Source organism: Alternaria novae-zelandiae (assembly GCF_023758075.1).
Source record: "Alternaria novae-zelandiae strain BMP 2774 chromosome Unknown scaffold_31, whole genome shotgun sequence".
NCBI lineage: Eukaryota > Fungi > Ascomycota > Dothideomycetes > Pleosporales > Pleosporaceae > Alternaria > Alternaria novae-zelandiae.
In genome coordinates, this window is record NW_026056991.1 from 189,914 (window position 1) to 216,659 (window position 26,746).

At 54.5% G+C, this 26,746-nt stretch overlaps 9 protein-coding genes across 9 annotated transcripts; 6 read left to right on the forward strand and 3 right to left on the reverse strand.

Annotated features, from left to right (window-relative positions):
* Positions 1 to 493: 493 nt before the first annotated feature.
* Positions 494 to 1,642, forward strand: J4E88_010284 (uncharacterized protein; the record flags this gene model as incomplete). Its single annotated transcript, XM_049403878.1, has 4 exons — positions 494 to 901; positions 965 to 1,115; positions 1,169 to 1,526; positions 1,576 to 1,642. The coding sequence occupies 4 exons, from the start codon at positions 494 to 496 to the stop codon at positions 1,640 to 1,642; spliced, it is 984 nt and encodes a 327-aa protein (XP_049250395.1).
* Positions 1,643 to 2,017: 375 nt separating this feature from the next.
* TRM8 (tRNA (guanine-N(7)-)-methyltransferase (tRNA(m7G46)-methyltransferase)) lies at positions 2,018 to 3,048 on the forward strand (the record flags this gene model as incomplete). The annotated part of the gene is made up of 3 exons (XM_049403879.1): positions 2,018 to 2,163; positions 2,211 to 2,437; positions 2,525 to 3,048. 3 exons carry the CDS (start codon positions 2,018 to 2,020, stop codon positions 3,046 to 3,048), a joined length of 897 nt encoding a protein of 298 aa, XP_049250396.1.
* A 1,030-nt stretch (positions 3,049 to 4,078) lies between these two features.
* Positions 4,079 to 4,628, forward strand: J4E88_010286 (uncharacterized protein; the record flags this gene model as incomplete). The annotated part of the gene is made up of 2 exons (XM_049403880.1): positions 4,079 to 4,202; positions 4,273 to 4,628. The coding sequence occupies 2 exons, from the start codon at positions 4,079 to 4,081 to the stop codon at positions 4,626 to 4,628; spliced, it is 480 nt and encodes a 159-aa protein (XP_049250397.1).
* A 4,552-nt stretch (positions 4,629 to 9,180) lies between these two features.
* On the reverse strand, positions 9,181 to 10,830 carry J4E88_010287 (uncharacterized protein; the record flags this gene model as incomplete). The annotated part of the gene is made up of 1 exon (XM_049403881.1): positions 9,181 to 10,830. One exon carries the CDS (start codon positions 10,828 to 10,830, stop codon positions 9,181 to 9,183), a length of 1,650 nt encoding a protein of 549 aa, XP_049250398.1.
* A 2,682-nt stretch (positions 10,831 to 13,512) lies between these two features.
* On the forward strand, positions 13,513 to 15,177 carry J4E88_010288 (uncharacterized protein; the record flags this gene model as incomplete). The annotated part of the gene is made up of 5 exons (XM_049403882.1): positions 13,513 to 13,735; positions 14,161 to 14,287; positions 14,677 to 14,741; positions 14,795 to 14,880; positions 15,025 to 15,177. The coding sequence occupies 5 exons, from the start codon at positions 13,513 to 13,515 to the stop codon at positions 15,175 to 15,177; spliced, it is 654 nt and encodes a 217-aa protein (XP_049250399.1).
* Positions 15,178 to 18,988: 3,811 nt separating this feature from the next.
* On the forward strand, positions 18,989 to 20,821 carry J4E88_010289 (uncharacterized protein; the record flags this gene model as incomplete). Its single annotated transcript, XM_049403883.1, has 7 exons — positions 18,989 to 19,102; positions 19,161 to 19,206; positions 19,262 to 19,368; positions 19,419 to 19,463; positions 19,578 to 20,343; positions 20,393 to 20,687; positions 20,743 to 20,821. The coding sequence occupies 7 exons, from the start codon at positions 18,989 to 18,991 to the stop codon at positions 20,819 to 20,821; spliced, it is 1,452 nt and encodes a 483-aa protein (XP_049250400.1).
* A 586-nt stretch (positions 20,822 to 21,407) lies between these two features.
* Positions 21,408 to 23,909, forward strand: J4E88_010290 (uncharacterized protein; the record flags this gene model as incomplete). The annotated part of the gene is made up of 1 exon (XM_049403884.1): positions 21,408 to 23,909. The coding sequence occupies one exon, from the start codon at positions 21,408 to 21,410 to the stop codon at positions 23,907 to 23,909; it is 2,502 nt and encodes an 833-aa protein (XP_049250401.1).
* Positions 23,910 to 24,322: 413 nt separating this feature from the next.
* Positions 24,323 to 25,389, reverse strand: J4E88_010291 (uncharacterized protein; the record flags this gene model as incomplete). Its single annotated transcript, XM_049403885.1, has 2 exons — positions 24,323 to 25,203; positions 25,308 to 25,389. The coding sequence occupies 2 exons, from the start codon at positions 25,387 to 25,389 to the stop codon at positions 24,323 to 24,325; spliced, it is 963 nt and encodes a 320-aa protein (XP_049250402.1).
* Positions 25,390 to 25,630: 241 nt separating this feature from the next.
* J4E88_010292 (uncharacterized protein) lies at positions 25,631 to 26,662 on the reverse strand (the record flags this gene model as incomplete). Its single annotated transcript, XM_049403886.1, has 2 exons — positions 25,631 to 26,173; positions 26,222 to 26,662. 2 exons carry the CDS (start codon positions 26,660 to 26,662, stop codon positions 25,631 to 25,633), a joined length of 984 nt encoding a protein of 327 aa, XP_049250403.1.
* Between the last annotated feature and the right edge of the window lie 84 nt (positions 26,663 to 26,746).

Genomic DNA, 26,746 nt, shown 5'->3' on the forward strand with positions numbered 1-26,746 from the left:
GCGTACGGAGTCAACTGGAGGAACGACATCTGCTTGTGACTAGTGTCACCTGATCTCCGTGATCCCTTCTAGGACGATGGTGTATGAGAGGAGGATGCTCAGGAAAGGGCTATTCGACCAAAATTCGTTAGATCGCGCGGGTCGGCTCGGAAAGTCAACATGGCCCACTTGGCAAGGAATGATAATACAATTTACAGATACAATCGACGGCCTAGATATCAAGTGTTCCAATGTGTCTAGGTTTGGCCCCATGTCATCCCACGTGAGCCTAGTGCGGCTTCCCCGCGTAAGTGCAGCTCAGTGACCCACTAACTTTGAACCGCCTAGACACCTCCGCCGAGTCCAAGTCATCCATCCAGCATGCATTCTTCCCCATCGCCACGCTTCTGGCTCCCGCAAGGCTCTATTGTATAATCGCACATTCATCCCCACCCGTCCCATGTATAATCGCCTCGCACCTTCGCTGTAGTCTCGTCGCACCTGCTATCGGACCATGCCGACGCCGGATGATGAAGCCATGGTCTCGCCGGTGGAGCACGAGAGCATCGCTGGCCGCCCGACTTGTCCACCCGAGGAATCGCGCGTTATCGCAACCCACGAATTGAATGAGACACGGGGCGCCCACGACGACAGCAATGCCAGCGCCGTGCCCGATGCTCCCATGCAGCAGCCCACTCCGTCTCCACAAAACTCGCGCGAGCATACCCAGGCGCCCGACGATATCCAGACCAAGCTGCCCAGCACCGACAGAGACTCGCCCACCAGAGACATTCCCACGCCTATGACGGCGACAGACGACGGCACTGACGAGCAACGCACCTCTCACGTCTCGCCGCTTTCTTCCGCTGCGCCAACTTCGCTGCTCGCCAGCCATCTATCGTCCCCATTCCCTGCGCATAGGGTACGTCAGACCAGCATGCATGCAGAACAATGCGCAAAGTATACGTTGCTAATGCCGACGCAGTTCCTACCCAATACATCCTCGTCCCTCCTTCGGCCCGGCAGTCGCTTCGTGGGCACCCAAACCTCCGACCGCCAACAGTATGACGTCGAAGTCGATATAAAACATGTCGACATGCGCGAGTCCTTCATGTGTGGATACTTGCGCATCAAAGGTGCGCACACCTCTCCGCAGTCCAGTAGGGCTTGTAGACTAACAAGTCCACAGGTTTAACGGAAGACCACCCAAGTCTGACGACGTACTTCGAAGGCGAGATCATCGGAACCAAATACACCTTCATTACACAGCATCCGGAATGGGGCTCCAACGAGAAGGTCGACCGACAACACTGGGGGCGGTTCGACGCATACAAGCCGATTGCTAAGTACTCTGCGCGCCAGGAGCAGGTGTCGAAGGAGCTGAACCAGAAGGAACACCTCTTCATGCGGTGGAAGGAGTACTTCCTCGTGCCAGATCACCGAGTGAGGACCATAAGCGGTGCGAGTTTTGAAGGCTTCTACTACATCTGCTTCAATCAGCTCTCGGGTGGCATCGAGGGCATCTACTTCCATGCTAAGAGCGAGAAGTGAGTTCAACTTCCTAGCCAAAATGGCCTTACTCTAACACCACCGCAGGTTCCAGAAGCTCAATTTGAAACACATCCAAGATTTTGGGTGTCAAGGCGCGATTGAATTCCGATAATGTTGATGACTGAACGACTGGGCATTTGGATAGGGATTAGCATTTGGGCGCACACCTGGGATTGTCTTCTTGTATCGATTTTTCTTCCCACGGACCGTATGCAGGGTGCCAAGGTCGTCGGGCTTTTGTAGTAACGTCTCTGAGACATGCAGGTCGAATTACGTCACGCTACGCTTTGTCGTACAAGCAGTAGATCGCTGCGCGAACGGCTGTTTGCTGTGTTGCTGCAGATGTGGTGGACCAGAGACCCTGGCGCTAGCGAAAAACTCGCTTGATTCGTGATACGCAGCTAATCGACTATTACCTCAGCACCTGTGCATCTACCTTTGACCCTACTTCCTTACATATCTGTTAATTGCGTATACCAAAGTCACCATGCCAGGCGAAACAGCAAAGCGCACAAAGCGCGAGGAGTACAAGAAGTCGCTGCAGACGGAGGAGCAGCAGGGCGCCATGCCCAAGAAGAGGTTCTACAGGCAGCGCGCCCATGCGAATCCATTCTCAGATCATTCGCTCACCTAGTAAGAAGGCTTAGTCTTTGGTGAGAAATGGATCTAACATGATGCAGCCCAAAGAGCCCCGCAGATATGGACTGGGCGAGTCTATACCCCATGTACGCCAAACATCCCAAGAAAGAGACGGAAGAAGGGCAGCATGAGTCACATGATCTCAGCATAGAAGAGCAACGGGAAGCAAATGCGATATCAAAGAATGTCGAAATAGCAGACATAGGATGCGGCTTTGGAGGCCTACTCTTCGCCCTCGCACCCAAGTTCCCTGACACATTGATACTCGGTCAGTACCCCATCTATTGTCGCCACCCCATCCACGAAGCCTGCACGCAATGCAAAACAGCATCCCCAAACTAACACGAATCCACAGGCATGGAAATCCGCATGTCAGTAACAGAATACGTACAAGAAAAAGTCCGCGCCCTCCGCGTCCAAAACGCCCCAACTCAGCTCTATCAAAACACATCCTGTATCCGCGCAAACACCATGAAATTCCTGCCCAACTTCTTCCAAAAACACCAACTCGAGAAAATCTTCCTTTGTTTCCCAGATCCGCATTTTAAGCAGCGGAAACATAAGGCGCGTATTGTGTCTTACACACTCAACTCAGAGTACGCTTACGTATTGAGGCCTGGGGGTGTGGTGTATACGATTACAGATGTGCAGGATTTGCACGAGTGGATGAAGGGCCATTTTGAGCGTCATCCGTGTTTTGAGCGGGTGGAGAGGGTGTTTGAGGAGGGGAGCACGGTGGATGGGGTTGAGGGCGTGGGCATGGATGAGTGTGTGAGGTTGATGAGGAGTGAGACTGAGGAGGGGAAGAAGGTAGAGCGGAATAAGGGATTGAAGTTTGTGGCGTGCTTTAGGAGGAGGGAGGATCCGGAGTGGCCGTAGGGAGCGGGTGGGAGATTGCTGCAGCTGAGAAGGGTCGGCCAGCTCTGTCAATTGTAGCATGATGTGGAACTAAGTGGTGGTATTCGCTGTTTAACTCTGCGCAACGTGTTCTCGCGCTAACTAAACGTGAGCATCAGATATATAGGTCTTCTCGTCGTAGAGACTCGTGCATAGCTAGCATAGCTTATGGGGTATTTGAGTGAAGATCGAGGTTGCTCACTTAGCCTTCCGCGAGACTAGGTTTTTCCATCTCAGGCTTGCTTCTTTTTCAGTAATATCATAACAGAAGTGCCAATAACATGTATCCAATTCTGCACCTTCAACATTAAAGCAAGACATTTGCTGTATACTGATAAAGTCACAGGCAGATCAGGACTGCATCTACTTACGTGTCGGGTGTTAGGTCTCTCAAACCGCGTTATGTCACTCACGAATTACTATGGTGGGCGATTTCTAAGGTTGCTTGTGCATTACAGCGCTCGATGACAGTGCTACCTGGATATACTTGTGATGATGCCGAGCTCTGAGACCCCTTGCAAGCAGCGAAGTCGTATAGAACGACTAATCGCCATGGCTAAAGTTGTCCCTACCTATTTCTCACTTGTTACAAGACTGCCTGTTGGTTGAGTAGAACGCTGTAGTACCATGGTTTTCCAAGCCACCGGTGATGAAATCGCAAAAATTGATCGCACGGCGGTTGTTAGCACAAAAGAAGTCTAGTAGTTCGACCCACCGCAACCAACACGGCTCGCCCGGTGATATGTAAAATAGTGATTGTGACTGGCGCGCTTTCGCGCGTTCTATGGTAAAATAGCCTTAATTATCTCACGCTGAAGATGTATTGGTCGCGTACGCAACTTTGGATATGCGGTACCACGGAATCATCAGGGCCACATTGTTAGATAAAATGCCCGTGTCTTCATTTTTTCGCTTTTCTTAAACACATACTTTCTCATAAAGTGTCTTCACGGCTGCATTTCCATACCCAACCATACCAAGACCAAAACCAGCAAGACATTTCCACAACACCATGAAGTTCACCACCATCTTGGCCGCAGTCGCCGGCCTCTTCGTCGCTTCCGCTGCCGCACACGAGCAATGGGTCTACAATGACCACCGCAGGCCTCGTGCACAGCCTGCAGTCCCAAAGATGAGTAAGTATTCCGTGCCGATACCATAAGCTATTACCGCGGCTCCGCAATATGTTATGCTAACCCTCCACAGCGGACGACTACGTCCCCACAGCAGAGGACAAGTCTCTCTGCGCCCGCTGGGACGGCCCCCGCTGCCTCGACGACGAAGAGGGCCCCAACATCTTCGACGAGGAAGTGCGTAAACGCCAGGAACTTCAAAGTCCTGAGGAGAAGAAAGAGGAGGCCCTCGCGGAGCTGAAGAAGATACAGAAGGTCTGGGAGGGATATCATGCGGAGATGCGGAATCTTAAGATGATGGAGAAGATCTATCAGGGATTCAATGAGCAGTTGGATCGGCTTGAGAAGATGGCGAAGCTGAAATTTGGCAAGAATGCAGAGGTGGATGAGGTTGAGGATGGGGGTGAGGGTGCGGAAGAGGTTTTGTAGATTGTGACGGCTTGAGATACGCGCTGGAGATATGTTTGGCGATTGGCAATGGAGCCAAAACTGCGCCCGCGTTCAGATCGCGTTTCCGGATGGAGATTCAAACATTATGTAGAAGCAAGTCGAGCTTGACCGTCGCACAATGAAATGAACTTGATCATAATACTTTGGCTTCAGAATACAAGTGTAGTGGAGAAGTCGTGATGTCGACCTGCCCTGCAGCGCGATGCACAAGGCACGTCATCCCGAGGTTGCAGCACTGGCCACCGAACGAGGCCGATCGCGCTAAGTTTATCCAGCCCTCACTCACCCTATCACCACTATACTTCCCAACGACCATACAGCCCGACTACTACCCCACGGACCCCCGAAGTCTAGTCAATTACAGGAACTAGTACCTTCTCCGCCGAGATGAGCAACTTTGGAGGCGCCGGGCTTGGGCAAAAGGTCCAGAAGCCGAATCCGTGAGTCCTTCCCTCCATGCGCATGTCTCGTCTCGGCCCTTGGGTACTCAGACAACATGGCTGTCTCTTCCTATCTTTCGATTCCCTGTGCTAACAATTGCTCCACTTCAGGCCAGAGCGCGGCTCATTCCCTCTCGACCACGACGGTACGCTCCCCAAACCTCAACATCCACTTTTACGTCCTGCTGTACCAACCTAACCACATCGGTCCGATCTGCTACTGCCATCCATACGATCCATACGAATAGGCGCTTACACTATTGTCCAGGGGAATGCAAGGACATCATGCTCTCGTACCTCCGATGCATCAAGTCGCATCGTGGGACTAACGACCCCGAATGCCGCGGCCTCTCCAAGTCATACCTGTCATGTCGCATGGACCGGTACGTACCATCATCTACTCTCGAGGAAGGCATCGCCGGACCGCGATACAAACATGTCGCGGCGCTTCTCTTCCCATCAGCAGCCCACATCATGCCGTCATCTACTTCTAGTAGCATCTGCGGAGTCGCGCATCCTTGTTCTCGCTCTCATCATCCCCCTTACATAATGAGCATATGGCTGACTATTATCACCGCATTAGAAATCTGATGGCCCCGGATTCGTTCAAGAACTTGGGCTTCGGCGAAGATAGTGACGGCCCTGCCACCACCGCTGCAAATGCAACTCAGCCATCGCAACCCAACGGCCAAAACAAACCTCGCGGAGCTTAGGACAACGAGTCACTGTTTGAGCCAAGGACAAAGGTCACGCGGTTAACCGTTCGGTAGCATCCGAAGAACATGGCTCACATAGACCCCTCGGAATACGTCTCCACTCTTCTTTCCGAAAACCTTCGAAGTGCCAAATGACGCACATGCGCATGTGTGAGCACGCCCTCTGCGCCCCCTGCAGCGAGACTGCAGATTCGACAGGTGACATTGAGAGGATGCCCTGGACCAGAACGGCAAAGCATATAGTGAGACAAAGGCATGGTCGGATCGGCGGCACTGGCACCCATCTCCGCGAAAGGCACAAATACAAGCAACTTGGATACAACAAGGAATGCCCATGACAGCTTGGCAGATGCTGTAAACACCGAGGATACTGGTGATACCCGGGCGCGCCACAACAGATCCGATGAAAGACAAGGCAGTGCAGATAACACAGCAGACTTATCTGAATCACATCGTTCTTTGTAGAACCTCGATAAGATAGCGGCGCAAATACACCTTGTTCACCGCTACACATCCCCATCGATCACCATCCCTCGTCATCCTGCAGTGGCAACCGTCAGACCCGATCTTCAACCGAGACCTGCAAGTCATCCCCCCGCAAAACCTAGATCTAGGAAACGGCGCTGCGCTGCAGATCGGGGGGTGTAACCGTCGTACAGCCGGCTAGCTGACACTGCCGATGGGGGCACGATGACTTACTCAACACCCATCTTCCCGCTGAAGTGTCCGGCTATTTGAACATGTGCGATGCGCATCTTTGGTAGCGCCATGAATGCTTTGTTTTCGCGCTACTGCTGTTTCTGCCGCTGAAACAGTGTGGTTGCGTCTACGGGGGGTTCGTGTTGTGACGTCGGTGGCAGATGGGCTTCTTACTTTCCTGTGGGAGGGCGTGAGAGACGGGCGAGTGCGGGTTTGGCGTTGCGCAAGGCACCGTGTATCTGTCGCGACGAGAAAACACGGGCTTAATCAAGATGAAAAAGCGTCGGTCTTCTTCGCTGAACCTGATCCGCATGCATGCGCAGTGTTATGCCAGCTATACTGACTATGCGAACTAGCAACTTCAACGGCATAACTGTGCATACTATCATACTATAACGTCCCTCACTATGAACTACCAGAATACAGCTATCCACACTAGCGTGCGTACGTACGCATGTTGCACAACAGATGTCAGTACCGATCCCAACACCCAAAGCCCACCTGCCGACTCCCTTGCAATGTCACAACCAAAACACCTCAACGCCGATCGTGCCCCTCCATCTCCTCTCCTTGTTCCGTCAAACGACGGAGGAAGGGCTATACCCCTTATAGCCGCAATGCGATTGTGTAGCAATATCACAACAAGGTTCCCTCGCCGGTTGATCCCATTCCATTCCATTCCTCGTCCCTGCTTCACCCCCAACCCAACCCCCAGTAGCAACGGCTTTTGTCTCTTCTTGCAGAACCCTTCGCCGCTCGCGTATACAGTACGGTTACCTGCACATTGCTTACAATCCATTCGCCATGGACACGGACCCCCTCAATTGGATAGCACTGCATCGTGAACGAAGGACGTAGTAAGGATGTAGGCAGCTGATTGGCTGCGGGACCCGAGGCCGTTTTGCAGACCGATCGTAGCGTGCGTGTAAGCATATTGGCATGGGGGGTGATCTGCCGGCAGGAATGGCGGGGACGCAGGACGGGGTATATGGGAGAGATGATATAGGTGTTTCGTGTCGGAACGGACTGCATGGCATGGGTTTGTGATGAATATGATTGTGAAGGATGGTTTGGTTGGTGGGAATGTTGGCCGGGATGTCTAACTATATTTCTCTTCGCTATTTCTAGGAGTATAGGGTGGGATGCGTGGGTATGAGCGGCTGTGGGGATGGGATGCATGGTGGTCCTTTGGTTTCTACCGAACTACCTCGTCCGCATCAAACGTATGGGAATGCGCAATCAAACCTCCCCCGTCCCCATCCAAGTTATCCCGACCCAACCCAACCTCCCATCCAACCAAGCCAGGCCATTGTTTCTTCTTCTCGTCACCTGCATGTACTACTCATACACCCATATCTCATTCCCCATCCTCCACCGTTCACGAAATCACCCCACCACCCGAAACAACCAAACACCCGGTCTCACCCTCCGGAACGTCTCTTCGGACAAGGACTTGAAATTGCTTTTTCGTCTTTATCCCTTCAGTAGCCGTTGAGATGGCGTGAGATGCGGGCGGGCTAGCTTTGCTTTTTTCCCTCACTTTCCCATAAGCCCTAGATACGGTATTGTTGTACGAGATCCAGCGCTACTATGTATGGCGCCGACGCCACGGCTTTACCTGACCAAGTAGTCCGTGTATCACAGTCTTTGCGCAATCTTGGAGATTGGGTGAAGGCGGCGGCAATGGCGATGGCGATGGCGATTTGCTCGTATCTGAGAGTTGTGAACGCCATGAGGCTGAGACACGGGAGAGGCGTGGCAGAGACGCAGGAATCCGGAATGTTGCTTTTGTGGACCTTTTCGTCCTCCACACTGGCTGCCTGACTGGAGGACTGTGGCGGTTGCCTCCACCGCCGAATGGACAGGGAGGGGCGCGGCTCAATCAACTTCACCTCACTCGACAAGGCATGAAAGACGGGGTTATAGATGTAGATGAAATTGTATCTGGGACCAATCGGCCCATACCAGAGCCCATGAACTAAGTGGCAGAACGCGCAGTAGCAAAAATTCCCATAGGCCCATCGTAACCATAGCAAGCGTTATCCGAACGTCTTCTGCATCTATCATTCTCTTCCCACCAACATAAGTGCTGACACCATAGAACGCCAACAATCCGAAACGCGCCGACCATGCTTACATGTGCCTCCCATAAACAAAACCGTCATTAAAGAAGACAAGAGTGGTGATGTGCAAAACTGCAGGTAAACAACCGTGACACGCCACATACATGCGAGAAAGATGTAAATAGATGAAGGAAAGCGAGTCGCAGAGCTGCCAGAAGGAGAGACCGCCGTGTACGGAGAGTGTCGAATACCGAAGCGGCGAAGACCTTCGTGCTCCGGTTGGTAGGCTAAGCTCGGGTGATGATGAGCGGGAAACCAGGGTGATGATGTGCCACGGAGGGGTAGAACATATTATGCAACGAAATGGGAAGTGCTTTGATGCAAGCGAGAGCTTCATCCGTCCTTGGCCAGCAGAGACGGTACGCGCGCGGGCGACGACATGCCGAGGAACGGTCGACCGATGTGAGGTGTGTTTAGCCTCATTGTAGCAGCTCTAGCGTATGCATCAAGCAGGATGCAGGAACGGGTGCGGGGTATCGCGGGGTATCATAGTGAAGGAATCGACAACGAGATGAAAAGGCCGGAAGAACAGAGACAGCTAGTAGGCTTTGGATCAGTTCATGTCCATGCCGTACTCATCCTCCTCTTTGAGACTAGACCAGTACTGCTGCTGGTTCGATCCAGAACCGCTACCGGTACTCTGCATGCCTGGGCTAAGACTCTGTGGAGATGCGCCACTGATAGGTTCACCGGCCAAGTTGGTGTGCTTGGGCACTCGGAGTCCGGAGCCAGGGCCTCGCGAGTATCGGAAGGTACCCGAGCCGTTCTTCTCAAGAGCCTCGAGGATCTCGGTCTTCATGCGCTTCTCGTCTTCAGTCTGTTCGGTGACCCACTCTTCGCCAGTGGCTTGTTGAAGTCGTGCAGCTAGCTCGTCACACTCTTGAAGCTTCTTGGACAGCATCCACATAAGATCGCGAGTCCAGCTGACAGCACCGTTGAGAATGTCACCCTTGTTCGGGCCCTTGTCCTTCTCCTCGATGGGCAGTCCCTGTGTAATGTTACCGGCGGCCCGCCTTCCATTGCCGCCAGCGAGAAGTGATGTTGCTTGTGGAGGCGACATGCCGGTGGCGCCCATGGTAGGTGACAAGGGGCCATTGTTGTTGATGTGCTTGCGAATCTTCTCGTCCTCGAGGCGATGCTGAGGCACAAGACGAGACAAGTCGTGAATGCGCTCGTTAATGTTGTCCCGTCGGCGACGCTCGACCAAGTTATGAGACTCCCGACGCCGGCGCTTCTTCGCGTCTGCGTTCTGGCCAATATCGACCTTGGCGGGGAGTGAGTTGTGCTTGCCGGAATGCAGGACATCGGTGATCTGCTGGTGGTGCATGGTACCCTGGTGGGGCGACGCGGTGGGCGAGTCGATCCATGAGTGCGCACTTCCGGGAGTGCCGTCCCACTGGCCAGACACGCTCTTTTGATGGCGGTGCATGTTGGTCATGATTGGCTGAGTAAAGTTGCCAGAGTCTGGCGTGCCGAGGTGGAGACCAGCCATGGCAGGGGTCTTTGGTGACATGGGAGCACGGCTGTCAGAACCAGTCCGGCTCATGGTGATACGCTGGCGCATGGATCCACTGGGCATGCTGCCAGGGAAGTTCATCCTCTGTGGTACTGATTGGTACTGGTTGAAGTCGAAGTTGCCAGGGTGGTTGAAAGGGCTGTGGATGGGCAGGTCGTCTGGGGTGTTTGAGTAGACCTGGTTCATGTTTGGGTTGTTGGTGTGACTGTGGTAGTAGTCTTGCTGGCCGGCCTGCTCTTGGGCAAAGTTGTTGAAGGCTGGTTGTTGTTCGAAAGTGCCAAGTGACTCGGCAAGTTCGTCGTCGGCGATACCTGCTCCGCCCTGCATGTAGCTGTTGCCGGCGAAGTGGTTGCCCATCATGCTCCCGCTCATGTTGAGCTCAGAGGGGTTGATGCCATTGGCATTCTCGTGCCCAGCGAACTGAGCGTTAGCGTATTGGTGGTTCATGTCAAGGCCGTTGTGACCGAGGAAGCGTTGGTTAAAAGACATCTCGTCGACTTCTTCTTTGATGTATGGTTGAGGTGATCCTGTGCCAGTCATGTTGAAGATATCAGCGTCTAGCACGTCGTCAGAGGGAGAGTCGAAGCCAAGGTCCAGCCTCGCAATCGGCTTTTGAGGAGAGTAGGAAGAGGGAGGAGTGAAGAGAGCGTCCGCTTGAGGGACAGTCAGTATGGTCTCGTAGTACATGATAGAAATTGACGTTGGAAATGACGGAAGAGGAAGTGCGGGGAAGGGGAGGAGAGAGGAGAGTCTGATATAGGAAATGAATGCACTCTAGCGCCGTTCTCATGACGGTGCAGAGTGGGGGACGTCACAAAGGCGTACTTACTAGGCTTTGGCATTACTGTGGGTTGCAGTATTCCAGGAATGTGGATGTGTATGATCTGAAACGATCTGTCGTCGATCTAAGCAAGTGACTAAGGATCGCGCTCGCAGCTTGCAGGATGATTGCAGCACGAGGCGGTCTGTGTCGCTATAAGGACCCTGGCAGATGCTTGCTATCTGGTGTGCACAAGGACAGTGCGAGCAAGCTGAGAGGCCTAGCTAGTGACGCCTGATAGGGACGAGCAAGCCTCTGATCTGGGGCAGAGGAGGCTAGTGTTTGTCTGCGCAGAAGACGTTAGTGCCATGTTCTGTATGCAAGAGTTGTCGTTCTGGGAAGTATCGCTCACCGGTTCGGGTCTGCTGGCGTGGAGGTGGTTGTGGGGGAGTGAGGGAACTCGGAGCGGTGTTCCGGGATCGAACTGAGAGCATATGTCAGCGCACAGTCCAGCAGTCTGAAGTGTTGGGCGGTTGAAGGGTTGGTTGCATGAGTGTGGCGCACAGCGAGGTAACCCGCGAGGCGAGCGACGGCGGACGACAGCCGTGCAGCAGCCCGGCGCTGTGGGGATGGTGGTACAGGGGACAAAAGCAGCGAAACCGTCGCACACGGGCGCGGTATGGCTGGCGTGGTCTTGACGACGCAGGCCGAAGCGAGGTGCGGTGGAGTGGGAGAGGCGGTGGTAAAGGAAAGAGCAGCCGGACGTTGACTCACCTCGGAACTGAAGGAAGGCGCAATGGGATGCACCTGCAACACTCGGTCTCTCGGTCGCGGAGAGAAGGAGTGAGGTCGCTCGGACGGATAGCTGCGGCGGTTCACGGGCAGCAAACTTGGTCGTCGAGGGTGGTGGTGGAGGTCGTGGTCTGGATGCAGCGGCGTGGGGTGGGACAAAGAGGTTTGCCTTGGTGGTCGAGGGCGGCAGCAATGGAGAGGTGAGGTGCTGGTCGAGTGGCAACTATGTCGTCTTGCAGTAAGAGGCCTGGTGCGACGGGCGTGGTGGTGGGTAAAATAGCGGAGGTGGGATATGGAGAAGGAAGTCGGGGGATATGGCGGGGAGGGATCAAGGGTGGGATGTGCCTGGTCGTGGTGGAGCAGAGCGTGGTAGGCGGGCTGCCGTGCGTTTGTTTGGCAACAGTCTGCGGCACAGGCTGAGGATATTGCGCTGGCTGCAGCGGCTCTCTCTCTCTTGAGCGACGACGGGGCAGCTGAAGCGAGGCGTCGGTGTGGGAGGGCCCTAAGCCGGAAGGCGGTCAGAGAGGTGGTGGTGCTAGTGCGCGCGCCAAGCGGCTATGGGCAATGGCGAATCAGCCTGTTTGACGCGGATCGCAGCCAGCGAGGGCTCTGGCTTGGGAACGGCAGAGAGTAGCACGGCGCGCCGAGACGATGCCGCTGCGGTGGTGCGTAAGATGGGGATGACGTGCGGCGGCGTACAGAGATAGGCGTACGGAATAGGCGTACGGAGATGAGGGCGTCGTGGAGAGGTGGAGGGAAGCTCGGCCCGCGGTGGTCCGCAGATATAGTGATGAGTACTCCACAGGTAGACATACACTGAGTATGTCGTGAGAGGGAAATTATTGGACAGGTAGAGACGCGGCACGGCCGCATAATATACACCTCGCTGCTCTGGCGGCTCTTCGCCATCTCTCACCCGCCTTACGCTGAGTGTGGCTCTGCCTGTTGCCCACCCCGGTCCTGCGCCCACCCCGGCAGCAAGGTGTGGCCTCTTTTGGTCACGAACGAGGTAATCTTGTCTCAGCTACCCGGTTTCTACGCAGCGCTGGGTGAGGGCGCGCAATGTGACTCACTAAAGGGCTTCGGGCTCCTGTCAAGCGTCATCCATTGTCGACAGTCCAGGGCAGCCATGGCCGACCTGGCCGAGAGTGTGTGTGGTTCTCCAGGCCATGGTCCTTGATGCTTGCTAGGCTCATGGCAGCGGGAGACGATCTCGCGCTAGTCGCTAGAGCACCGAGGCGACGCTAGACTCTCCATGCCCTTCACTTTCACCCTCCACCACGACGACTAGGCGGATCGCATACGACACGCCGGAGAGTTCCTTCCTGCTCTGCGCCCCCCGCCGCCCAATCACACGCGCCGCAGCCGCCCCCCGGTCCTTCGCTCCTTCCGCTACACCTTCGCACCCTCTGCGGCCTCGTCACAAGCCTCGCCCATCCGTCGTCCCATCTGAGACGCCTGTCTGACATCTGCCATTGGCCGTCTGCCTCCTACACCGCAGGTCGATCATCTGCACGAAATCCTCCGGTCCGTCTTCGCAGTAGCAGCAGTGGCACCGAATCGAACAAACCGCTGCTGTGCCCTCCCACGACGCGCCCAAGCCACTCACCGCAGCGGGGCCCAGGCAGCTACACATACACCAGCCAGGGTCGACGGCCGCTATCTGCTAGCCGTACCAAGACTCGCACCTCCACGGCTCTTTGTGTCGCCTGCTGCGGCTTCGACCAAAGCTTCTCCCGACTAACGCCCAGACGATACTCTCCCTCACACCTGGGCATACTCAGATCTGCTAGCACCTCGTGTTCACTTCCCCCAACATGGCCTCCGCTTCCTTCCGCGACTCGATGAACTCGCTCGGCTGGAGCAGGAGAGAGGCAGACGCGCCCATCAACACCGCGCCGCCCTCTTTCCTGGGCCGCATCCAGAACCTGAATCCCTTCGGCGAGGGAGGCTATGTTCGACTCCCCATAACAGAGGGCAACCCTGGCGCCCCTCTCCCAGCGCCCACCCGCAGAGAGGAGGAAGAGGGGTGGTTTGCGCGTAAGTCTACGTCTTCCATTGCATCCTGTGGCAAAACACGTCCACCTTCCTTACGCGTCTCTCTCGCTCCCCATCTCCACTTTATCTGAGATATACCCTACTGCTACAACCCCTCCCACTATAGCTGTGGCGCGTGATGTCATCAGACGACAACGGTCGGGGCTAGTTTCACCTGCACCGCCATAGTTCTTTGTCTTCCTTCCATGTTTTGTCAGATGGCATTCTCCAAATGCGCATCCCTCTAGTTGGGGAGATATCCATGATTCCACAGGCATCAACGTGTCATCTGCCTGCGAACCGTACCCGGCCGCGCGACAACCGACAATGTGACAGAAGGGAGTTCCTGCGTTACCACTTCGGATGCAGGACCCTCGCATTGCACACACCTTTGACTCATGTTTACGTCCGCTAACCCATACCTGCAGTGAGTCGGTGGGACCGATTGCTCGTCTTTGGTGGGCTGCTCATTGCTGCCTTGGCAATGTTTGCTACTTGTATTGGCCTGATGTTTACGCCTGTCTTTCTGCTCAGGCCGCGCAAGTTTGCCATTTTGTAAGTCCTCAGCTCTCCTGTTGCCTCGTATCCAGCCAAAGGCGCCCTGCATGCAGCCTTCTCGCCAGTGGTGAGATCATACAAGGCGGATAGGCAGTGACACATACTGCATACGTCCTTCGGCACGGCTATGCGAACTCATGCAATCTGCAATGTCAAGGATCGCATCTTCCGCTCACCGACTGCGGACGTTAGCCTGCACGAATCCAGTCGCTTGACTCTCTAGCCACCAGAGATCGGCGCTGGACCCTCTGTAGCGATCATGCGGGTCCAAGGTTCGGCGCGCTGCAGGGTGCAGACAACCTTCATCTAGTCCAGACTCTGCCACGCCAAGTCGTATGCACATCACCTGAAGAACGTTAGCGCTAACATCCATGGCCTGATTGCAGATGGTCCATGGGAAGCGTTCTCTTTTTGGCAGCTTGGGGTGTCCTCATGGGCCCTATGCAATACGGTAAGCAGCCTCATTATCCGAGCCCACCACTACCGTCGCTGACAAAATATCAGTTCAGCACCTCATCTCTGGTCCGAGGCTTCCGTTCACTGCTGCTTACTTCGGCAGCATCGCTCTCACACTCTTCTTCTCTCTAGGTGTGAGTTCAAGTTCCTACCCCAGTACATTTATCCCTGCTACATGTCGACCCTTGTTCATGGCTGCCCCAGAGCGAGCCCCCACGCCTCCCTTATCGATTATCGTCTCCATAGTTTGTGTTTACTGACAGTGTCCGCGTGACTAGCTCCACAGCACCATCTTGACCTTCGTTGCGGCTATCGCCCAACTAGTATGTCTATTATGGTACATCGTCTCGTATTTCCCAATGGGCTCCACGGGCCTGCGTTTTGCAGGACGCTTTGGCGCGAACCGTGTGACAGCTTGGATGAACGACTGAGGTCGTTGATGTGGGCATTACGAATGCTGTCTTGGCCACCGTGGCTATGTTGCTCTGTACATACAAGTAGGTCGACGCAACGCGCGTCAAGAATATCATCATCATGTCTGCCAGAGCAGTATATTGCCTCGACGCGAAAAAGACTCATCTACCAGGATGCATCCGATATGCTTCTTCCAAGCCCATCACGTTGCGTAGTCACGCACGCGTTGCTCTCTCCACGCCGCCCACTCGCGCTCTGTGATTGATCGGTCGGCTCGCAAAGATGTGCCACACCAAACGTCGCGAGCTTCAGAACTGGGCATAGACTGCGCAGCTAGTGCGGCGTTCAAGCAGCGTTTCATCGTTTCATACACTAGCTACAGGCCTATCGCCACATGTGCATTTCCAAGCCGACTTTCCGACGTGTTTCTTGACTCCACCAAACCTGTTCAATATACTTGATACTTGCAGTTCCGCCTCCCGAGCCAGAAGTGTGAGGGAGTGACTGACTTGACTGGAGGTCGTGGTGTCTCAGATGGGCCGCCTACCAGAATGCGTTAAATCAGCCCCTCGGATGTAAAATGTTGATCATGCACTGTATCCAACCTCGTGGCGAAGTTCACTACAACGCCAGCCCAGCCTTAGCCTACGCAGCAACTGGATTGTTAATCCGACTGGCCGTATCCTTGACTACGCAGTTCGTACGAGTCGTAAGTTCGCACCGATCAGCAACAAGGACGGATCGGCGCTGCGAACGGAAGGGAAGTTACTGCGTGGGTGTACGTCAAAAGGCAGGCGCAGAGTGTCGATCGAAGATCAACCCCAAAGAACAGGGTCCATCCCGAGGATGCGCCGTCCGTTTGCAAGCTCGCCAAGCGTGCAGACAGAAAGGCGCACGCTGCGAACGGCTCTGACACCATCTTGCGCGTTACTAACTAGTCGGGTTGTTGTTGCATCGCGCCATCACAGTTAGAAAGCAGCATAGTCATAGTGGCTGCGCCCGGTTTAGGTTTAGATGGAAAGCAGGTTGGTTGCGTATTTGACACGCCTACGCCTCTCCTAGGAACATGACTTATTCCAACTCCTTGCACTTGCGCGGTTTACGTTCGTTCGCGCGATACGCGATATGTTCGCATGCTGCAAATCATGCAATCATGCTGCAATCACCCGACTGAACAGCCCCTAGTCCTGGTTTACTCCGTAAACCTACCAAACCTTGGAACGTAAATGCAAGGAGAGATGATGCGAAAGCGAGGCAAGTTTAACGAAGCGATAGTGAGCCAGGGTTCATCCTAGCGAGACAAGTTCTAGATGGGATGACTGACTGTCTTTGATGGAGAGGAAAGAAAAAAAGGCCTCGTGATCTACATACCTGCACGACAGAAATACACCCGAGTTTTGGGCGCGGGCTGTTCTATCGCGATCAAGGGAAGAACTGTAGTGGTGTAGTGGCATGGCTCTTCTCTAGACAGGGAGTGGGAGGGCGACCATCGTAACAGGGATAAGGATACCCCGCATCGCCTGCATTGCGCATGCAAGCATGGGCGCTTACGCACCTCCGTCTGCACGCCAACCGCCACAACAACGTGCAACAGGGTCGGGTCGTTTGCTTGCTCAAAGCAAGGTATGCAGGTCGCAGCGCTGGTGGCCGCTGGGTGCATTACTTGCAAAATAGGAATGCGACTAAGGCGTGGGCCTAGATAGATGGTGTACCAAGGTTATTGCGCGAGGCGGGTCAAGCGAGGGCGAGGCGGTCAAGATTGTTCGACTAACCACTGCTAACAGAGGCATGGGCATGAACAGATGGGGGCCAGCACTACTGTCTTTATTGGGCGCGAATCGCGGTTCCGATTCTGCACCTGGACGTACTATGCACGACTAGCCTGTCGTGTCGTTGACAAAGGAAGAAGCAAAAGTTTGGTTCGCGATGAATGAGCGGTCAGAGATGTGTGTGTGAGATGTGAGAGCCCGTGAGAGGGTAATGACGACATGATTTCCGCTCTCTCTCCGAAAGTTTACCAGTAGCAAGCTATTATGGTGATATCAAGGGCTGGGCCTGGAATGGGTAAAGTAAGATTTCGGTATTGGGTGCCGAGGGAGGTGTGCGGTTTCTATTGTCAAATCTACGACCGGACGTCTGATATCTTGATTTTGGGTTGATATCAGGTGCGGTTGGGTTTGAGGGTTCGGAGGTGGGTTCCGTCCGTTGGTCATTCGGGCCTTTTGTGGCGCAGATCGCGTTTGGCATCGTGAGGCGGGATGGGCGAGTGTGGCTTTGGTTTGTTTGTGCGTATGGATGGATGGTTTTGGTTGTTGTAGGTGTAATCATGCGATAGACGCGTAACAGCAGCGAAGAAGGTGCTTACTTTGCTGATGCATGCCGATAGGCGCGGAGTCGCTTCGCCTTGTCGGACAAGACTCGCTTCACCTTGGTGAGATTACGCTTCGGGACTGTCAATACTCGAGCGTCCTTCCCCATGCTGCTGCTTTGGGTGTTTGCTAGCGAAGTATGCTGAGGAAGGTCTCGCCACGTTCAGTAATCTATCACCGCTGTCTGAATGAGGACGAGCATACTTGCTGCAAGTTCAGCTATCCTGTCACACGCGAGTTTGCGTCGTCCCTCGTTTAGAAATCGCATAGGTAGCATCTGCGAGATCAGTTGTGTGTTACGACGGGTAAGGCTGGTAATTCAGCTTTCGATCACCATCGTCGTGCCGCGCATAGGCGAGGTCCGTTCGCGGGACTGATGTTGTACGAGACCTCGCCAGTGTAGGGCTGACAGCGGATTTATTGTGGCGTTGACGTTTCTGGGTTGGACGTCTGAGAAGAGCTGGAGAAGAAGTGGGATGGATGGAACGGGAAGGATCGAGGTGTTGATGGTGTGAGGGGCAGTTGGTGGCCTTGTTTTGGGGTGGTGAGATGTGGAGGATGCGGAAAGGTATGCGATGATGACTGAGGCTGACTGAGTGAGGATGCACGGCGTGTCTCTGGTGATGAGGTTACTGAGTCTCAGGGCAGAATGGATGGCGATGGAGCGTGTTCACTGTCGCGACAACTACCACACAGGAAGTATTACAATGCGCGTGCATAGCCTCTCGACATAGATGCGTGGCCTTGATGCAACTTCATTATTGTAAATGGTAGTATATAGAAGGAATGCGCATCGGTCTGGCAACGCGCTCCCTACGTAGTCACGAACAAGACAGTATACCTAGGTACGCCTTGGTGTTGAGCACAACTCCAAATCCCGACTCGGGCTTCTTCATCCACCCGACGACTCCGACTCGTACATCGAGAAATGCTGACTACTTTCTTACTCGAGCCTTTACAATCATACCCACAGCTCCACTGCCACATAATAGCAGCGAATCGGCGTGGCATGAAGTCCGCTCTTTCCCGGCGTCGCAAGTCCGTGGAGCTACCCCTCTTCGACCCTCATCGGCAGTTGCGCATCTTCACGCTCAAACCAACCTCGTCGGCGCTGACAGCTGGGCATGACGACGAGTGCTCACCTCCGCTGGTGTCGGTGCCATCGCTGATTGGACGATTTCCGAAAGGATTACCAGGAGTGGGAACTCGGTCACCGGAATTGCTATGCACGATGCGGCTTCCTGCGACGCGAGATTGTGGGGTCGAGCAAGTGTGGGGTCGTAGGAACACAATGCCATTCTTCTTTTGACGCGGGTCTTTCTGGTCTACCAGACTCTCGCTCGAACATCATCTACACTATCGCATAGCAAATCTGCGTCTAGTCTTTCAGTCTAATCTATTAGTCTCACACCGATCTCATACAGTACCTTCACTGAACGGTCACAACAATCGCGTCATCATGCCTGAACAGCTCAAAGATCCAAAGGAGTACCAGAATATCTTCCACTGGGCGGAGACGCAGAAGGACGGAGCGATACCTTCCTTCGGCACGAGGAAGAATGATCCATATGAGGTGAGCTGACACCGACAACTCGACATCTTGGAGTTCGCTGCTGACATGCGCCCTACAGTACCAATCTGGGTTCGGCAACAGCTTCGAATCAGAAGCAGTGCCAGGTGAGGGCCGTGTACATCCGAGCTATGCGACGAGAAATTGACCGATTTCTTTTAGGAACTATTCCAAAAGGCCAGAACAACCCCAGAAGCGTCAGATTCGGACTGTATGCGGAGCAGATGACCGGCTCCTCTTTCGTCGCTCCCAGACATCTGAACAAGAAGGTCAGTACCCTGTTTAAAGGGGGGTATATCGATGCTGACATCTTGATTAGGCCTACCTATATAGGGCGCGTCCGGCCGTTGCGCATCAAGGATTTGTAAGGACTCTTTTCCTGGACTTCGGCTGCGCGTTTTGACCGATCGCACAGTCAGATCGATAGCGCATCGAAACGACGTTTGATCATTTGTCTCATTTGCTGACAAACTTATAGACCGACCTCCCCGATAACGAAGATACCGAGTCAAACTACCTCCCCGTGAACAAGCGCGTTCATGTCTCGCCCACACAGCTAGCATGGCTTCCGTTCGATACCCCCACAGATGGCGATGTTGACTTCATCTCTGGTCTCAAGAGTATCGCTGGCTCTGGCGACCCGACACTCCGCGAAGGATTAGCTGTCCACACGTACCTCTGCAATGCGAGCATGAACAAGAGGGCGGCGGTGAACTCGGACGGTGATTTCTTGATCGTGCCTCAGCTAGGAGCCTTGGACATCCAGACCGAGTTTGGGCCTATGTATGTGCAGCCAGGCGAGATTTGCGTCATCCAGCGAGGACAGCGATTCAGGGTCAAGGTTGAAGGACCAACGCGGGGTTACATTCTCGAAATCTGGGGTTCGCAGTTCCAGCTCCCTGAACTCGGTCCTCTCGGCGCGAACGGACTTGCTAACGCTCGGGACTTTTTGCACCCGGTCGCGAAGTACGAGATTGAGCAAGAGTCGTGGGAGATTGTGTACAAGCTCGCTGGCAAGTTCTTCGTCAGCAAACAGGAGCACTCACCGTTTGATGTTGTTGCATGGCATGGAAACTACGTACCGTACAAGTACGATCTGACCAAGTTCGTCAACGTCGGTTCGATTTCGGTTGACCATATCGATCCATCCATCTTCTGCGTCATCACCGCACCTTCGCGCGACCCCGCAGCACCGCTTGCAGACTTTTTGATCTTCAGCCCGCGCTGGGATGTTGCTTCACACAGTATGTGCTCGAGACTCTAAGTGCACCGGAGATGCTAACCAGATCATAGCCTACCGACCACCTTACTACCACCGGAATGGAGCATCTGAGCTCATGGGTCTGATCTATGGCGAGTACGCAGGACGCTCGGATGAGTTCCAGCCGGGAGGCATCAGCTTCGAGTGCGGTTTCGTACCCCACGGTGTCGCTTACGAAGAGTTCAAAGCGGCAAGTGCAGCGCCGCCGCCTGAGATGCAGATTTCCAAGGGCGCCGTCGCGTTCATGATGGAGAGCTCGAGGATGTTCACCATCACCGACTGGGCGTGGAACAGCAAGAAGAAGCACGAGCACGACCCAAAGATGTGGTATGTATTAATCAGTCAAGAGAAATATCATGGGTGAAGGCTAATCGAAGAATAGGGACAACCTCGTCGACAACTTCTCGAAGCACAAGGATGAAGTTGAGAAGATCTTGGCTGAAGGTGTAAAGAAGCTATAATGCGGCACAGTTGGGATTAATAAACAGATATCGGGAGCGACATGCAGCGGCGGGTCCGTGGATCTTTCGGTAAATCCTGTGTAGCTTTTGATAGTAATCGACCAGGGTGGTGCATACAGACATATGCAAGTGCGTAAATGCGATGTGAAGGAATGGGATGCTGCTCAAACGGGTTAGGCGGCGTAGACCCCGCGGGAGTCAGCCCCTGCCACAGCCACAGCGGGCGAGTGATCTCATCGCTGTTTGGACACAGATTTGTCGCCATGACTCTAGACTGACCTCAACGCGACTGCGCCGTGTTGACGCCCTTTTAATGATTGTTCTTGCAGCGCCGCTCTGGTGAGAAACGCCCTTGCCGTGCTTGTTTTGTTGACTCATCGTTGTTGCGCACTTGTTCTCGACTTTTTGCTTGCTGCCTGACCGAATGCTCCCTCGTCTTATTTCATTCTCCCCGCTCACACGCCTTTGCACTGCACCACCCACCACCTTTCGCTTACCCTCGCCTCTCCCACAGATACACTGTCAATTGCGAAGCGCTACTCGAACCTTCCCCACGTCTCCACGGTCCTTCCGATCGACGGCCATCATGGCGCACCGCGACCAAGCACCGTATGCGCCCCAAGACCCGAAGGAGATCACCGAGCTGGTCCACACCCTCGAGGCGCACCAGGGCAAGAAGGGCAAGGGCGGCTTCTCCGTCAAGAAACACACGTTCCCGCTCCCCAATGGCCGCACTGTCGACTCGTGGAAGATGAACGAGTGGGACTACAAGAAGGCGAACCTCCCCACATACGCACGCGGACTCTTCACATACAAGAACCGCGACGGCAACTACGAGATCGCCACACGAGGCTACGACAAGTTCTTCAACCACGGCGAGGTCCCCAAGACTCAATGGAAGAACGTGGAGCAACACACGCAGGGCCCGTACGAGCTGAGCGTCAAGGAGAACGGCTGCATCATCTTCATATCCGGTCTTGATGATGGCACATTGTTGGTCTGCAGCAAGCACTCCACCGGCCCACGAGGCGAAGAGCTTAGCCATGCCATGGCAGGTGAGAAGTGGGTCGAGCGCCATGTTGCGACGGTTGGAAAGAGGAAGGAGGACCTCGCCCGCACACTCCGATCCATGAACGCGACACTGGTGGCCGAGCTGTGCGACGACGACTTCGAAGAGCACGTCCTAGCATACACTCCGGAGCAGGCTGGTCTCTACGTCCACGGCATAAACCTCAACCTACCCGAGTTCGCGACATACCCTGGCCACCTGGTAGACAAGTTCGCGGAGGAGTGGGGCATGAGGAAGGTCACATATGTTATGGAGAACGACGTCAAAGAGGTTAAGAAGTTCTTGGACAAAGTCGCCGAGACGGGCAACTACGAAGGCCGCGACACAGAAGGCTTCGTTATCCGGTGCCAGGCGCGCGAGACCGAGGGTGCGCCGTATGTGGATTGGTTCTTCAAGTACAAGTTCGAGGAGCCATATCTCATGTACCGGCAGTGGCGTGAGTGTACTAGGGCTTTGATCGCCGGCAAGCCACCACGGTACAAGAAGCACGAGGCTATTACTAAGGAGTATTTGGACTTTGCTCGCCGGCAGTTTGCTCAGAACCAGGGTCTAGCAAAACAGTACAACGCGAACCACGGCATTATCAAGATGCGTGACGACTTCCTCAAGTTCCGCGGAACAACCGGTGCGGATATTATCCGGCAGGAGCAGCTGAACGGGCCTGTCGAGAGCAAGAAGGCTGACAGGAATATTGTGCTTGTCCCAATTGCGACTATCGGATGCGGAAAGACAACATTGGCACTCGCTTTGGTGAAGTTGTTCGGCTGGGGCCACTTCCAGAACGACAACGTCAAAGCGAAGAAGGGTCGCGGTCAAATCTTCGCTGATACCATCTCTTCAATGCTCGTCACAAACCCTGTCGTCATTGCGGATCGCAACAACCACCAAAAGCGCGAACGCGACCAGATCATCAATGACATCTCCAAGACCGTGTCTGATGCCCGGTTCGTCGCACTACATTATGTGCACGATCGATCCAACTACGATCGCATCCGACAAGCAACACAAAAGCGCGTGCTCGATCGCGGAGACAACCATCAGACGATCCAAGCAGGCTCGAAAGGCAGGGGCGAGATTGTCGAGATTATGGAGGGATTCATGCATCGCTTCCAACCAGTCGACCCTTCAGACAAGCCAGATGATCTGTTCGATCTTGTCATCGACCTCGACCCTACGGTCGACTCGCGCGAGAACCTCGAGACGATCATCGCGAAGATGTTCGAGACCTACCCAGCTCTGTTCGCTGGTAAGGAGATGCCGACGGACCCCGACATGGACGCTGCCATCCAGTGGGCCATGAACGACTACACACCAGACTTTAAGATGGATCTGTCCCAAGGCAACAAAAACCAGAAGGGAAACCATAATCCCCAGAACGGCCAACGAGCAGCCCACAACCAGCAAAACCAGCCCGCACCAAAGCCCAAGAAAGCGCCACGCATGGAGTACTTCTCCGTCCGCCTCGACCCCGGCCGCATCAACGCGATTCTCGAATCTTTATTCAGAGACAAGGACGCAAACACCGCAAGCATGTACAAGCAGCTCAAGCAAAACAAGCGCGTCCAAAACGAATTCCACGTCACCCTAATCCACCGCGCGTCTGCGTCTCAAAACCAGGGCTACTGGGAAAAACTCAGCAAACTCCACGAAACCGCACAGCGAACCAACACTACAGGTACCTGGGAGCCAGAGCTAGGCAAGTGCGACGTACAGATGGAGCGGATAGTTTGGGACGACCGCATCATGTGCTTCGTTGTACGTCTAAACGGCTCTAGCTCCCTTCAAATCGACAGCGCGGCGGGTACAACGACAGAGGAGTTGCTCTTCACGACTGTCAATCCTACTGCACACGTTACGGTCGGTACAGCGGCTCAGAATATCAAGCCCATGGAGAGTAATGCGCTTCTCCAGCGTTGGCTCAACGCCGGCTCTGGGGGCGACACGGGGATTGGTGAGATTAGCGTGAGAGGGAACCAGGTTCTGCAGGGGAGTGTGAGGGGCGTGTTGGGTCGGATGTAGGTCGACGACGATTCTTGGACCCTTTATCGTAGAAAAAATGGCCCAAGGCAACGAAGGAAAACGGGAAATAGGTGGGCGCCTGTGACGGGCTGAGGAATAAGGGGGTGTGCTTGAGAGGGTAGGCAAAGGACAGGAATGGAAGGAAGGGGATGAGGTAGAGGCAGCGGATTGCTCGACTAGGGGTGTTCGTGAGGAGTTACATTATCGGAGCGAGCATGGCATTGAGAAGGAAAGGGTTGGATGGGGTGGTGGATACCATAGATACCTGACAGGCATGCCAATGAATGAAAACGATATACTTTCATGTACCATCTAATATGATCAGTGTGTACGGATCGCGGACAGGCCACCATATCCGCATCTCTTCACTTCACACAATCACAAAACCAAACACGTCTGCAGCCTGCGTCCCTCTAATAAACCGCCGGAAAAACCCCCACCCTCCCCCCATCCGTCAACTGCGTCGTCCCATTAACATACGCCCCGCCCTTACCCACAAGGAACAGTAACAACCCCGAGATATCCTTAATCCCGCCCATCCTCCCCTGCGGTATCTGATTCGTCCCATACACCGGATTGAGGCCAGCCGTCATATCACTCGGATAAGGCCCCGGACACACAATATTGCTCCGAATACCCCATTCAGACAAAAACGTCGCCATCATCTTGCCCAGGTGCGCGGCGGCCGCTTTGCTGGCGTTGTAGGCGAGGCCGGCGGAGACCCAGCGCATGTAGCTGGCGACGGAGGCGATGGTTATGATGTGCGCCATGCGGTCGTCGTCGGTGTCGATATTGTTGTTTGATAAGAGGTCGGTGGAGCGGGCGCGCGCGTTTCCTGTGCCTGTTACTTTTCCGGGGGTCCAGCCTCGACGTGTGTTTGCGGCTTCGAGGAGGGGGAGGAAGGTGGCGGAGACGCCGATGACGGATTGGGTGTTTATTGCCATGGCGTCTTGCCAGCCATCATATCCAGCGACCATGGTTTCGGCGAGTTGCTGGATGGACTCGGCTTTGTAGATGTCGGCGCCGTTTTTGGGGCCGATGACGCCGGCGTTGTTGATTAGGACGTCGACGTGCCCGATGTCTTTTTGTATCGTGTCGGCGGCGGCTTTTACGGAGGTGAGATCGGTGACATCGCAGGGGAGGGCGTGGAGGGTGCCGGCGGTGTTTGAGTCGCGCGGGACGTTGGCTTGGAGGTCGTTGACGGCTTGCTCGAGGACTTCGCGGCGGCGGCCGAGGAGGTAGATTCGCTCAGCGCCATTTTGGTAGAGTGCTGATGCTATGGCGAGACCGAGACCTGTGATTGTGTAAGCCTTCTGGCTACGATACTTTGAGCTCGAGCATGTTCGAGATGTGAGGGCGCGGGGCTTGGTGGGGTAGCTCGAAGCTTGAGTAACGTACCACTGCCGCCGCCTGTGATGACTACTACTAGCCCTTTCGCCGAGAAGATGTCGTTTGGTCTGATTGGTGTTGAGACGTCCATGGTTGATGAAAGTTGGAGAGAATACGGGAAGATGCAAGAAAAGTGACTTGACTTTCACAGAGGAAAAGACGGACTTTGCTACTCCGACATGGAGCACAATGATTGCGTCACAGACGGAAATAAGCCGCTTGCCAAAAGATCCCGCGGCATGGCTGCGCGTTGAATTCCGATTACGATGGGTATCATACGAACCTGCAGACCTGGTGAACGCCATTCCCTTTCGTGCTTCTCCTATGCCAAACTAGCTGATACCCCCAATAATCTTGAGACCCAAATTATCCGCGGAGTATGCGAGGATATACCGGCACGGATGCCAGGCAACGTGGGACGCTGGAGTCGGCACATCGACCGTGTGTACAATCTCTCCGGTGTGAACATGCGCGATGCGAATCTTCTTCTCTTCCTTGTCATCAGAGCCCGCAGTAACGTAGCTACCGTCGAAGGAGAAGTCGACCGACTTGATGATACCGCCGGTCAATTCCAAAGTCCGTGTGCATATCCATTCTTGTGTGTCCCAGAGTGAGATGAGCGCATCGCCTCCGCCAGCTGCCAGGTATTCGCCGCTGGGCGATAGTGATACAGCGTAGCATGCAGAGGTATGAGCGTTTAGCGTCATAGCGTTTTCGAAAGACGGGTAACGCAGGCTTCTGACGCTGCCGTCGCCGGCTGTTGTGTAGAGGTGGTTGCCGGACCAGTCGAAGACGCATTGGTTTGTTTGGAGGACTTGTTGGTGTTCGGAGAGGATGCTCAGGGTCGATCGATCGATGGTGACAAGGAGATTATCCTGGGAATGTCAGCGTGTATGTCTTGCATGGCTATGGAGGGGTCCAACCTTTCTACCTGCAACCAACTCATTCCCATCTGGCGTCCACGCCAACGTAAACGGGCACTCGCCGACCTTGACTTCACCAACACTAGCCTTGGACCGTATATCCCAGAACCTGACCATGCCATCAGACGTAGAGCTTGCGAGCTCATTCTCGTTGATTGGGTGAAAGGATACGCGCTCTAGGGCTGCTGTCGTGTTGGGCGTGCGCAATTCAGTCGAGTTCTTAGCATTCGTCTTTTCAGGGTTCCAGATGCGCAGTGTCCTATCAGCAGCGCCTGTCGCGATGAAGGTACCAGAGGCATTCCACGATAGTGTGCGGATGTAGTGCGAGGATGATACGGCGTTTGGGCGAGGGCTGTCTTGGTACACGGATGTCTTGAGCTTTCGGAAGTGTTCGTGGAAGGAATCTGACTTGATCGAGCGCGCGCGTATTGGAGGCGCCATTGTTTGGAATGCAATATTTCACACGACTGGTGAGGGGTTGTTGGTAATGCGACGGCGAAGTTTGTGGTTTGTTGAAGCTCGATT